At 30.1% G+C, this 13745-nt stretch overlaps 1 protein-coding gene across 1 annotated transcript; it reads right to left on the bottom strand.

Annotated features, from left to right (window-relative positions):
• Positions 1-1508: 1508 nt before the first annotated feature.
• On the bottom strand, positions 1509-2231 carry LOC132270008 (proline-rich extensin-like protein EPR1). The gene has a single exon (XM_059771231.1). The coding sequence runs from the start codon at positions 2229-2231 to the stop codon at positions 1509-1511; it is 723 nt and encodes a 240-aa protein (XP_059627214.1).
• Between the last annotated feature and the right edge of the window lie 11514 nt (positions 2232-13745).

The raw sequence follows: 13745 nt of genomic DNA, 5'->3' as shown, positions 1-13745 counted from the left end.
GCTGCTGCAATTTTTCTTCTTTGCTACTTTCTTCATAGTTGTGGCTGTGAGTGCCCCTTTTGTGTTAGAAGGTGGATCACTCAATGAAGACAGTGAATTTGGCAGATCCAAATTATGACCACTGTGGGTGGGGGGTGTAGTGTTAATCTTGAGAGGGTGAGGGGAAAGTGAGGCAGGCTTCTGTGATTTGAAGGTAGAGTGGTTTGCTGTTGTGCTTTTTGAGCTTTGGTAATCTTCTTGTATTGAGGAAAGGTTAGTGGGGAGTGTATAGTTGATGGAGACATTGAAGTAGAAAGCATAGATGATGATGGTTTATATGGGGATGGTGTGGTGAAATCTGAGAATTTGAGTTTTTTGATGCATAGAGGTGAGTGAACAGGTGTGTGGGCCAAGTGGGTTGGTGAATCTGTAACTGAATTTTGTACCTTTGTCTGGTTTGAGGAAGAAGTGGATGATTTGGTGCTGTGGGTTGATGAAGGGGAAGGATAACTTCTGGTGTGGAGAGGTTGTTTTATAAGGTTTAGTGGTGAGAAAGGATTGTTTATTGTAGTAGATGGTGGTTGAGGTGGAATTGGGACTCTGACAGTAGATGGCTTCTTTTTCTTTTTGATTGTGATCTAGTCATTGGTGTGATTTGCTGCTGCAGGGCTGTGTTCTTTCAATGGGGGATTAATGAGAGCAGAGGTGTTTTAATTTGGAATATGAGCTGCTGGTTTAATGTGGCTGAGAGGGTAGGAGGGTTCAGTATGGTTTAATTGGTTGCATTTAGTACAGAACTTTGGCAGCCATTGGTACTTAACTCTAATCAACTGGAAGGTGCTATCATCCACTTTGATTTGAATCTGTGTCTGAAGTGGTTTGGTTAGGTCTAGATTAACACAGACTCTTGCATACTTGAGTTTAGTTCTTCCTTCAGTTGTTTCATCTGCATAGAGGGGTTCACCAACTGAACTAACTATATGGCTCAGACCCTTAGCAGTCCAGAAATTGTGGGGGATGTTATAGAATTTGATCCATGTGGGAATGCAGCCAGGGTGAGGTGACTGAGTTTGGGGCTGGTGGTTCCATTTCATAAGTGAAAAGGGGTGTCCTGCAATTGACCACGGGCCCTTTGGTGGGTCGATGTACCTAGAGGAGGCTGAAGGTTGGAGATATTCAAGGTTCATTTTGGTGCTTTGTTTGACCACTTCATTCCATGGTTTAGACTGATGGTTAATGGGTGGTTTGATTTTGGAGGGAAAGTGGATTGACTATTGTATTGTCAGTGATGTGCTGCACGAGGTTAGAGAGAGGGGGAGGTGGGACCATTATTGTCTTTGGCGAATTTGGCTGGAAACATAAAATAGGTAAGTTTGTAGGAGCTGTATTGGAAGAGGTGGGAAAGCATTCTGCACTTTTACTCTTTTGAGAGGAGTGAGAAGTGGAGGGAGAAGTAACCTGCAGAGGGGACTTGACCAAGGGGTTAGAAATTGTAATTGAGTTTGAATTTGAATTCAAACCTGATCCCGCTACTGCTGTGTGTGGCCCACAGGTGGTGGTGGTGGTGGTGGCTGCTGGGTGGTTGGAGTAGGAGCATTTTGCTGATTTTGCACCTTGATCTCAGCAAGCTCACTTCTTAGTTCTGAGATCATATTTTTGAGCCGGTTGTACATTTCCAGGGCTTTCCCAAGGTTTTCATCCTTCCACTCTAATTGCTCTTGAAGTCTGTCAATTTGATGAGCTGGGGAGGAATAAAGTAAAGGGTTGAAGTTCCTTGATAAGTAGGAGTTAGCAGGAGGTGAAGTAGGGGAATGTTGAAGTGGTGGATGATGTGAATGAGTAGATGTTTTGTATGGAGTGTTACTGCATTGAGGAATCCTTACAGGGTTTATAGTGGATGGGGGAAAGTGTACATGGGGCTTGCCTGAGAGTGAGGATGGAATTGGTGGGTGGTAAATTTGTGTTTGTAATGTAGTAGATGGAGGTTTCTTAAGGATGATTTTCTGATTTGTTTGCTTGGGAAGTGTTTCTTGGTGGGATTTCCTAAACTGGTTTGTTTGCTTGGGAGGAGTTTTCTGATGGAAGTTGTGAGCTGGTTTATGCTGGTGAGAATGTAAAGGAATATTATTTGGGGATGTAAGTATAGGTGGAGAGATGGAGGAGGTTTGATTCAGTGGGATGAATGGTGGTTTGAGGTGATTTGCAGTGGGGTTGGTCTTTGACGGGGGTTTGGGTTTGTGGAGAGCTTTCATGGTGGAGTCTCCAAAAGTTATCTTTTATGCAGCTCGATGGAACATCTGTTTTGATCACAAATAATGAGTTAGTAGTCATCCCAAAGTTATTTCCTGAGTTACTCATCCCAAAGTTTAACTTTAACAAAATAATGACTAGACATTTACCCAAATAATAATAATAATAATAATAATAATAATAATAATGACTAGCACGAGAAAGAGGAGAAATCAATGCAAAATACATACTGTATATAATTCAATGGTATATTTTTTACTACCTTTTCAAGTAAAAACTAGTGATGGTTTTAAACTCTAAATTATTGTATTGTTGAATTGATTTTTAAGTTTATCAAAAATATTTCACACACATGCCTCCACTTAAGTTTAAATTCTGACTTCTCTTTTAAAAATAAAAGTTTGATACCGTTAGTTTTTTTTTTTTTTTAAATAAAAAAACTTTCAATTTATTTATTATTGTGATTTCTGTTACACTTAATAATTCTCAATTTGCTTCCTCATTCGTCACTTGAGGTACATAGAATACAAAGTATATCAATTACTATGATACCAAATCTACTTATAATTTTTACATGATTTTTTAATAAATAACTAGTGTAAATTTATATTTTTTAATTTCTATTGGCCTATTAATTCTTTGTTGTTGTATTTGCTTATTAGTTTTTATTTAGAGACAACCACTGCACCTTTTTTGAGATGCCCATTAAATTGACATCAAATAAGCATGTAATATCTTAGAAGTAGCGAAACTAAAACTCATAAAACACACTAGTTTTCAAAAGATCATCTGTTTTAATCAATTTTAAGTAATAAGCAATAATTAACAATTTAACATTAAATTAATAAATAAATAGCAAGTTCATCCATTCCACCCCATTAATAAGATTCTAAGAATACCTCCCTATCTCCCTCTCTAAACAACGGACTTCAATGCCCTTAATTTTGCAACAAGAGATCAATTTATATGTAGTATGTGGCCATTTCTTTACTAACAATTTCCGAATAGAAAAAAAAAAAAAAAAAAAAAGTTTCAAAAGGATATTAAGCAATGTGAAGCATGAAAAAAAATAAATAAATATTGAGTTCAAAAAGATTAGAGAAGCATTCTTTCCCTGGATATAGTTAAATATAAGTTTAATTATATTTTTTCAACAATTTTAATTTTACATTACATTATATATTTTTTCATTATTTACTATATAATGGCAAACTCGGCTTAGAAAACGTTTAAATTAGTAAATTTAGCAAATTTCAAATTTTGTTTACGACTCAAACTCAATTAATATAACTATTCTAAAACATTTGTAACAAGAAAGTTGAATTGTGTTGAATACAAATTCCTCTGCCCTCTCACCTCCCCGCCTCCTACAATGTTAAAGAATAGATGAATGAAGCCTTAATTAATGTATTCCTGAAATGTTTCAGTTTACTCCAACATCTTTCGTATTATTTTTTGCAAAATATTTTTAAATTAAAATTAAAAAGACATATGAGCTAAACCTTAGTTAACTTAAAACAATATTGATAACTCAAATATTATATTTATAATATATTTAAGAAGACATAAACTAAGCCTGGGCTAATTTTCAAAAAATATTTTTAACTTAAATACTACTAATAGTCAGAATTCATGCAAAGAAAAATACTAATATATCAATAGATATATATATATCTTATTTATATATATTGTTGTTGTAAATAAAATGATGACATTAATAACAATTCATTAAATTTTTTAATAGTTCTTTTGAAACCGATAGTAGGGTGATCTTAGTTATTGGCTTAAATTAAAATTTAACAAATAAAAAATAAATTTGGCAGAATGTGTGATATAGGTGCTTAGAATATGAAGGATAACAATTTTTATAATATCAAATCTATATCTTTATATAAATGTTTGAAAGTTTTTTTTTGTTTTGTTTTGTTTATATATACATTTTAAAATATTTTTTCTAAATTTCTATTGACCTATATTATTTATTTGTAATATTTCTTTATTAGATTTAATTGAAAGTCTCTTACTACTAATTTCCGAAAAACTATATTTTTTTTATTGCCCACTAAACTAATATAAACAAAAACACATAATACAATGATTTATGATCATTCATAAAACATACCAATTTATGATTTATCTGATCATTCATGTCTTACCCAAAACATTTTTTTGTTTTCTGTTGTCAATTCTTAAAAAGGAGAAACAAACACAAAAATCATGTTTATTAATTTGTTTTTGTATCCTCTTAATGAAAAACATTTCTCATTTTTATGAAAGAAAAAGAAAACATCAAAATGATGTTTCCTGTGTTTTTTCACTGTAACAGATGAAACGTTTTCACTAATGTTTCTCTTGTTTTTTACGCAACAACTGACATTACTCTTCCATTAATACACAACCAGACATTACTCCATTAGTACTTTAATATTCTATAAATATACATTATATAAAATCTATTTTTATATTCTATATATAAACATTATACAACTGTACGCCCTTCTTCTTCTTCTTCTTCTTCTTCTTCTTTTTTTTTTTTTTTTTCTGATTGTTATATATGTATTGGTTGTGGTTTGTTTTCAGATTTTTTGTTAATATATATGTATATATAAAATTTATTTTTATATTATATATATATACATTATACAATTGTATACATATCTTGCCTGTATATATATATATTTTTTTCCTTTTTAGATTATATCTTTTATTGTGATTGAAAGTTAGATTTTGATCGATGGATGAAAAAATAAATTAAAAAAATTTTCAAAAAAAAAAAAAAAAAAAAAAAATTGTAACAAATGTTTTACTAAACACTGCTTTTTGTTTGTTGTTATTAAAATTGTGATAACAACAAAAGTTACTAAACATTATTTTTGCTTTCTGTTTTTACTTCGAAAAACAAAATTATGTTTATGTTTCTTTGCGACTGCAAAAACAGAAAACGAAAACGTTACTAAACGCACCCCCAGTTATTTCAGTTTACTCCAACGTCTCATAGTAAATTAGTTTTAGCAAAATAATTTTAAATTTAAATTAGAAACATATATGAGCTAAACCGAAAATATTGTGAACGAAAATAATATTAATAGTAGAAGTCATGCAAAATATTAAGTTATGCTATACTTTATCTTCATGACAAATAAATAAATAAATAAAAATTAACCGAGAACATTATTTTTGGTAATTAATAATGAGTTACTCATTACAATGTTATTCACAAATAATAAATTAGACGCTAGAGAATCGATCAATTGAATAGATTGTGAAGGCGCTCATATCTTTTTAGTGGCAAGTGGCAACTCAATCCTCTCTTGTGCACATGGGGAGGTAAAGATTACATGGAATGACGTCTATGTTGTTTGTAAGGACCTCAATGATCTTCAATTTCACATCACATGATAAAATTTAAATTCTTATATATATATATATATATATATATATATAAAGAAAAGAAAAAGAAAAAGAAAAAAAGTTACAACTTATAAGGTGTTTTTGACATATTGCCCAATATCAAACACAAAGATATATATATATAAAGAAAAGAAAAAGAAAAAGAAAAAAAGTTACAACTTATAAGGTGTTTTTGACATATTGCCCAATATCAAACACAAAGATAACTAAAATAATGTCATTAATATCAATTTATGAATTTTTTTAAAAACTTTTTTTTTTTTTGAAACCAATGATACTCACCTAATTTCAAAGGCCACTGGTTTCAAATTATTTGGTCCAGAGTAGTTCATCAACTTGATTGGCGAGGGTTGTTTCCGAGGACTGAAGATGATTGGAGAAGACTACGTGGTAAAGACTCGCTTTAACGGTGGTGGTGAACAATTGACTGTTTAAGGGGTATTTTCGTCCAAAATATAACTCCTTAAATTGTCATCAGTTAAAATACCCTCATGATAGTTGATGGGGTTTTTTTTTTTACTAAAACAATTCTTAAGGGAGGTTTTTTGCTAATGTGTGATAGTTAATGGGTGTTTTTTACAATTCACCTTATTTTTTTTAATGGCAAAAAATGATCTTCAATTTCACATCACACCATAATATTCAAAAAAAAAAATAGTAAAAAAAAGCTGTAACTTGTAAAGGTGTTTTGGCATATTGTCTAATATCAAGCACAAAGATGTAGTTTGAACTTACCTTTCAAAGTACAAGTTTTGCAAATGAGTGTGACTTTCTTATATATATATATATATATCACATATATTGATATTGTAACTAAAATAATGTCATTAATATATTCAAGAATTTTTTTTAAATAACTATTTTTTGAAACAATAGTATTAACCTTAATAACTAGCTTAAATCAAAATTTAACAAATAAAATATAAATTTGGTTAAAATGTTGGCGATGTGGAACAGACTATCAATGTCCTTGGCATTTGTTTGAATTGCCAAAGAAAAAAAAGGTCAAATTGAGAGTTTAGGCTTGTTTCTATCCATTCATAGGCCGCCAAATTTCATTTTATAGGGTTTTGATTTTATGTTTTGTTTTTTCAATGGGAGTGCAAAATTGAATCATTTGAGTAGTGTAAATTAATGTATTGTTAAACTGAATTTTAGTAAAGTTCCACTTTCTTTCTACAAATTGTGATTTACACTAATATAATTCTCAATTAGCTTCCCGCTTGGTCCCTCGTGTTTGGAATACGAAGGTTATCAATTACTGTGATATCAATTATATACAATATATAAATGTTTGTAAGTTTTTTTTATATTTATATACAATTTTAATAAATAATTAGTCATGTAAATTTATTTTTCTTAATTTCTATTGGCCTATGATTTATTTGTTGTATTTGCTTATTAAGTTTTAATTGTGGATGGACTCTTGTGGCAGATATAAGAGTGTGCGCGCAGATTCTTTCCTACTGCTCCGTACTTTTTATAGGAAGATTATGATGGGTGGGGAGGACCTTCAGAAGAACAATGTTGGGCCACATCTATTTTGGGCTCTAGGTTGCTTTGTTTTTACTCTAATTTGTTATGACGGTTGGGCTCTTAACCCAATCACCTTAATGCCTCGAGCTATACCCCTTTTGAGTTCAATTTGAAATAAGTTTTTTTTATTTATTTATTATTAGTATATGGAAAGAATGATTTTGTTTATGAATTTTTTAAAATTTATTTTTGAAGTTATGTGAGTATTACATAAAAGAAATTTACAGGGGTTGTCTATGAAAACACATATAGTCATAATAGTAATTTTCTATTTATTGTTGATCTGGCATAAAATAATTTCACCAAACTTCGCAAATTGTTTCACTTAAATTAATTTAATCAAAATAATTCTAAATTTAAGTTACAAAAACTCTCAAAGTGATACAGTCATAATGGTAATTTTTTATTTATTGTTTGCTCGACATTAAGCAATTACCTTTATGTATATTTCGATCTGAAATTATTTCACTTTCCTCTAACATTTAAAACAAAATTAATTTCATCAAAATAATTGTAAATTTAAATTAGAAACCCGTACGAGCTAAACCTTAGTTAGGTTTAAAGAAAAATACTATGAATACAAATAATAATGATAGGTAGAAGTGATGCAAAATATTAGGTTATGCAATTTTTTTTCTTTGCATGATACAATAAATAAATGAACATTAGTTTTGGTAATGAATAGTGAATTGCTCATTCTAAAGTTATTATCACAATTACTATTGATTCTCAAATCTATACCACTATATAAATGTTTGTAGATTATTTATTTTTATATACAATTTTAATAAATAAAAAATTAATCATGTAAATTTTTTTTTTTTAATTTTATTGGTCTATTACTAATTTGTTGTATTTGCTTATTAATTTTTATTTGTAGATGGACTCTTGTATCACCAAGAGATAACAACTACACCCTTTTATAGTATTATTCTCATTGTATCAACGATTTATTGCATAACATTTGTTTACAAGCAAAGCCAAGAAGAATATTCCCAGAATTTGTTGGTTTAAAAAATATGATTCAAAATGGAGGGAATTGTTAGGCTGGCAATAGAACTATTCTATTATTATTAGTTTGGAAACTCTAATTTGTCAGGGAAAAAATTGACACAAATTAAAACACACGCGCACACTTGTAATAATTATTTCCTTTTCATTTATTGATAAGAATATATATAATTGTCTCAAAATATATATTCTACTAATTTTTTTTACATGACTGATAGTCTCAAATTTTCGTACAAGAGGTGCATGTCATATAGATTGAAATCCTTCCTCCACTAAATATGTTAGAATGTAAATGTTTATAGAAATAAGTTAGATAGGATAAGTTTGGATAAATAAAATTGCTTGAATGTCAATTCAACTATTAATTTGATCAATCAATAATAAAAATAAAAAATCTATTGAGTGGTTAAGCCTGTTTTAACAACATAGAACCATTATTGATCAATTAATATTCATGATTCATGAGCTCGATTAGCAAAAGGCGAACTCAAATCAACTAATTTCATGTCGTGTTTGAGTTGTGGATCTAATTTTACCAGCCATAGTTATTAGGTGGAAATATCTAAAAGTTTTTATATAAATAATTAAAAATTAAATTACAAGTGATGCATCTACGTTTTAGGATGTTTAGAATCAAGTAATAAGCAGCAAGCACTAGGGACAATAATTTTGACATTTTTTCTTAATAAATATTTAAGGTCTGTTTGTACGCGTTTTGTTTTTTGCGTTTCTATTTGTAACAAGGTTTTTGATAAATATTTAAAGTCTATTTGATATCCGTTTTGTTTTTGGGATTTCTATTTGTAGCCGTGTTTTTGGAAAACATATATAATAAAAATATATTTTATTTCATATAATGCCAAAGATTTTGCGAATAGGAATCAAAAATCGAAAAACTAATTTAATATTTTTACATGTTTCAGCAGCATTGTAATAAGAGTACTTCACACCATAATGCTCACTTCTTATCACTTGATCCTAAACTTTCTCTTTGAGGAATTAAAAATTAAATTACAAGTGATGCATACAGACCAAGAAAGCTTTTTATTCCATGCAATGCAATCTCAAAGAGTACTCTCCAATGTGGTATGCTAGCAATGCCTCTTTTTTTTTTTTTTTTTTTGTCTATTGATTTTTACAATAATAAGCATGTTTCTGTTGAATTAAATACTTAATCTAGTGACTTTGAAAATGAGAGATATATTGATTACACTCATTAAGAAAAATATGGTACATAAAAGAAAAAGAGATGAGTAATTAGGCTCAATTGAAATAAGAAACTTGAAAAAAACAAAGATTTATGAGATGCTAGTTAGAAAAAAATAAATAAATAAGGAACAAACTGATATATCTTATTCATATATTGATATTATAATCTAAATTAATCTAAATTTATTAATTTTCTTAACAACATTTTAAAAACCTATAGCAATAAAGACTGGCTTAATTAAATCAAAATTTAACAAGTAAATTATCAATTTGACCAAAAACGTTGTCAATGCCTATATTGTCATTTTGAATCGTGAAAAGGCTATATTGAGGGATTAGACAATAAATATTTGAAGTTTTCAGAAGATCATCCTTGTTTTAATAATACCAAATCTACCTATATAGATATTTGAAGTTTTTTATTTTTAAATAAATTTTTAATAAATAACTAGTGTAAATTTATATTTCTTAATTTCTATTTGCCTATTAATTATTTGGCTTATTAGTTTTTATTTAGACTGACTCTTGTAATGGCTAATGATTAACCACTGCACCTTTTTGAGATGCCCATTAAAGTGACATCTCAAATAAGCGTGTAATAGCTTAGAAGTAGCAAAACTAAAACTCACAAAACACACTAGTTTTCAGAAGATCATCCTTGTTTTAATCAATTTTAAGTACCGCAAGTGACTAATAGGGCAATAATTAACAATTTAACATCAAATTAATAAATAAATAGCAAGTTCATCCATTCCACCCCATTAATAACAATACCTCCCTCCCTCCCTATTAAACAACCACATGCCGTCCACCCTAAACAACGGACTTTAATGCCCTTAATTTTGCAACAAGAAATCAATTTTGATGTATTATGTGGCCATTTTTTTACTAACAATTTCCGAATAATAAAAAAAAAGGTTTCAAATGTGAAGCATGAATTTTTTTTTTATTGAGTTCAAAAAGATTAGAGAAGCATTTCTTTCCTTGAATATTGTTAAATATGAGTTTAATTATATTTTTTCAACAAACAATTTTAATTTTACATTACATTATATATCTTTTCATTATTTACTATATAATGGCAAACTCGGCTTAGAAAACGTTTAAATTAGTAAATTTAGTTTAGGATTCGAACTCAATTAATATAACTATTGCAGATGCCTTGATAGCCCAGTGGTTAGTGCCGCCGGTGGATTTTGGGAGTGCCAGGCTTCGACTCTTTGCACCTACTAATCTAACTTCTAACCCTTCTTATCTTGTATAAAATATATATATATAACTATTCTAAAAGATTTGTAACAAGAAAGTTACAGTGGGTTGAAAACAAATTGCTCTGCCCTCTCACCTCCCACCTCCTACAATGTTAAAGAATAGATAAATGAAGACTTAATTAATGTATTCCTGAAATGTTTCAGTTTACTCCAACATTTAAGTATATTTTTTGCAAAATATTTCTAAATTAAAATTAAAAAGACATATGAGCTAAACCTTAGTTAACTTCAAACAATATTGTCAACTCAAATAGTATATTTATAGTATATTTAAGAAGACATAAACTAAACCTTGGCTAATTTTCAAAAATATTGTTAACTTAAATACTACTAATAGTAAGAATTCATGCAAAGAAAAAATACTAACATATCAATAGATATATCATATTGTTGTTGTAAATAAAATGATGACATTAATAACAATTCATGAATTATTAATTCTTTTGAAATCGATAGTAGTGTGATCTTAGTTATTGGCAAAATCAAAATTTAACAAATAAAATAACAGAATGTGTTATACAGGTGATATCAAATCTATATATAAATGTTTGAAAGTTTTTTTTTTGTTTATATATACATTTTAAAATAATTTTTTTAAAATTTCTATTGACTTATATTATTTATTTGTAGTATTTGTCCCACTAAAGGAACAAAACAAAAAAAAAGCGATTTATGATCATTCATAAAACACACCAAGTTAGGGAGAAACACAATTTTAATGGGATGGATTGAAAACTACAAATTGCTTTTAGATTAAAGACAGAGTGTCATTCAAGGCACATGAACACCTGTAATTTTCTACTTTTTGCTTCTCTGCTCATTCATGTATTCCTCAATTATTTCGATTTACTCCAACGTCTCATAATAAATTAGTTTCAGCAAAATAATTTTAAATTTAAATTAGAAACATATATGAGCTAAACCGAAAATATTGTGAACTAAAATAATATTAATAGGTAGAAGTCATGTAAAATATTAGGTTATGCTATACCTTATCTTTGCATGACAAATAAATAAAAATTAACCGAGAACATTATTTTTTGTCATAAATAATCAGTTACTCATTACAATGTTATTCACAAATAATAATTTAGATGTGAGAGAAATTTATTTTATTTTATTTTTATTTTTATTTTTTTTTTTAACAATAAAAAACAGCCATACGACATCTGCAAAACACAACAAAAAAAAAACAACACTACCCAAAGACATAAGACAAACACCAAACAAAACAACCTTAATATGAGATTTGGGCACGACATCTACAAAGCACAACTAAAGAAAATAACACTACGCAAGGACATAGGACAAACACCAAACAAAACTACCTTAATATGAGATTTGGACACCAAGACCCTCTACCCATAAAAGCATTCTATGTCCCAGCCCAAACTAAGACTCATAGCCAATTGGTCATTTTTAATTGCAGGTCATAGGCAGTGCTGATCAGAGCAAGGAAAGGAGCAGCAAACTTGCTGCAAGAACTCGTCCAACGCACAACACCCCTAAGCGCGAGGCTTGTGGATGTGAGAGAACACCGGCACGCAAGATCAAGAAAACGACGTACCACAAGAAACGATAAAACCATTCCCAAATAGCGTACCCGCCGACAAATAAACATTTGCAATAACCAACCATAACCCAGAAGCCATGGTTGCAGACAAAAACTCGGCGCTTATAAGCGATTGGCCAAAAAAAGTTAGAATTAAAATAAAACCAACCCAATACCTGGATCAAAAGGAAAAACAGTGGAGAGTGGCCAATAAGCCATTCACCATTCAAGACGCTCGAACCAACAACCCATAGGACCCAAAATTCCATCTGATCCGACCGTCCACATGAACGTTTGCCTGAATTGAGTTGGGAATCTATCCCATAGAAACACACCAACTTGAAGAAACTCAAACTCTGATGAACAGAGCACCTTTACTAAGAGAGGAATGCAGAACTCCGATGAAAAAAGGGGCGTAAACAGTGTCACTACAGAGAGAGTGAGGCAGAGTGAGCGATGCCTCCTGCTCCTAGCAGATGCGAGAGAATCGATAAATTCAAAACAGATTGTGAAGGCGCGCGTATCTTTCTAGTGGCAAGTGGCAAGTGGCAACTCAATCCTCTCTTGTGCACATGGGGAGGTAAAGATTACATGGAATGGCCTCTATGTTGTTTGTAAGGACCTCCATGATCTTCAATTTCACATCATATGATAAAATTATAACGTGTTTTTGACATATTGCCCAATATCAAGCACAAATAGTTAAACTACATACTACAAACTACATACATCAAGAATGTAGTTTAACATCTCTCTCAAAGTACGAGTTGTCTCAGGTCATTAGATATATACTGTTCACATATATTTATGAGATAACTAAAATAATGTCATTAATATCAATTTATGAATTTTTTTAAAAACTTTTTTTTGAAACCGATGATATTCACCATAATGACTAGCTTAAATCAAAATTTAACAAATAAAATATAAATTTGGCAAGAATGCTGGTGACGTGGAACATGTTTTCAATGTCCATGGCATTGTTTGAATCACCGGAAAAAACCAAATTGAAGGGTTAGGCTTGTTTCAACTAACGAGATTCATTCATAGGCCTCTTTTCAGCCAAATTTCATTGTTTAGGGTTTTGATTTTATGTTTTTTCAATGAGTGCAAAATTGGACAATTTGAGTAATATCAATTAATGTATTGTTGAACTTGAACGAGGTTCGCATTCGCGAATGAATTCGAGTGAATATCGATATAAATCGATCAAATAAGCCGATTCATGAAAGTATTTAATAAAATCGGATCCTTAAAAAAGAATTACGAACAGGATGGTTGGTCGAATTCTTTATGACTATACCAATTGAAGCAAACCTCCAGTGTCATTATACAACTAGGCCAGTGATAGCATGTGACTAATGTTGGTAGGTACTTGCTGATGGGTTGGGGAGCTTGAGAAGAATAATGTTGGGCCTCGTCTAATTTGGATTCTGCCCTCACTTTTGGGCTCTGGGTTGCTTTGTTTTTATTCTGATTTGTTATGATGGTTGCTCTAACCCAATGACGCTAATGCCTTGAGGTAT

The sequence above is a fragment of the Cornus florida genome, unplaced genomic scaffold (genome assembly GCF_030987335.1).
Source record: "Cornus florida cultivar Cherokee Brave unplaced genomic scaffold, ASM3098733v1 CherokeeBrave_3.0.0_Hap2_Chr08, whole genome shotgun sequence".
NCBI lineage: Eukaryota > Viridiplantae > Streptophyta > Magnoliopsida > Cornales > Cornaceae > Cornus > Cornus florida.
The sequence above is the reverse complement of the archived record's forward strand: the minus strand, read 5'-3'. Positions and strand labels throughout refer to the sequence as shown.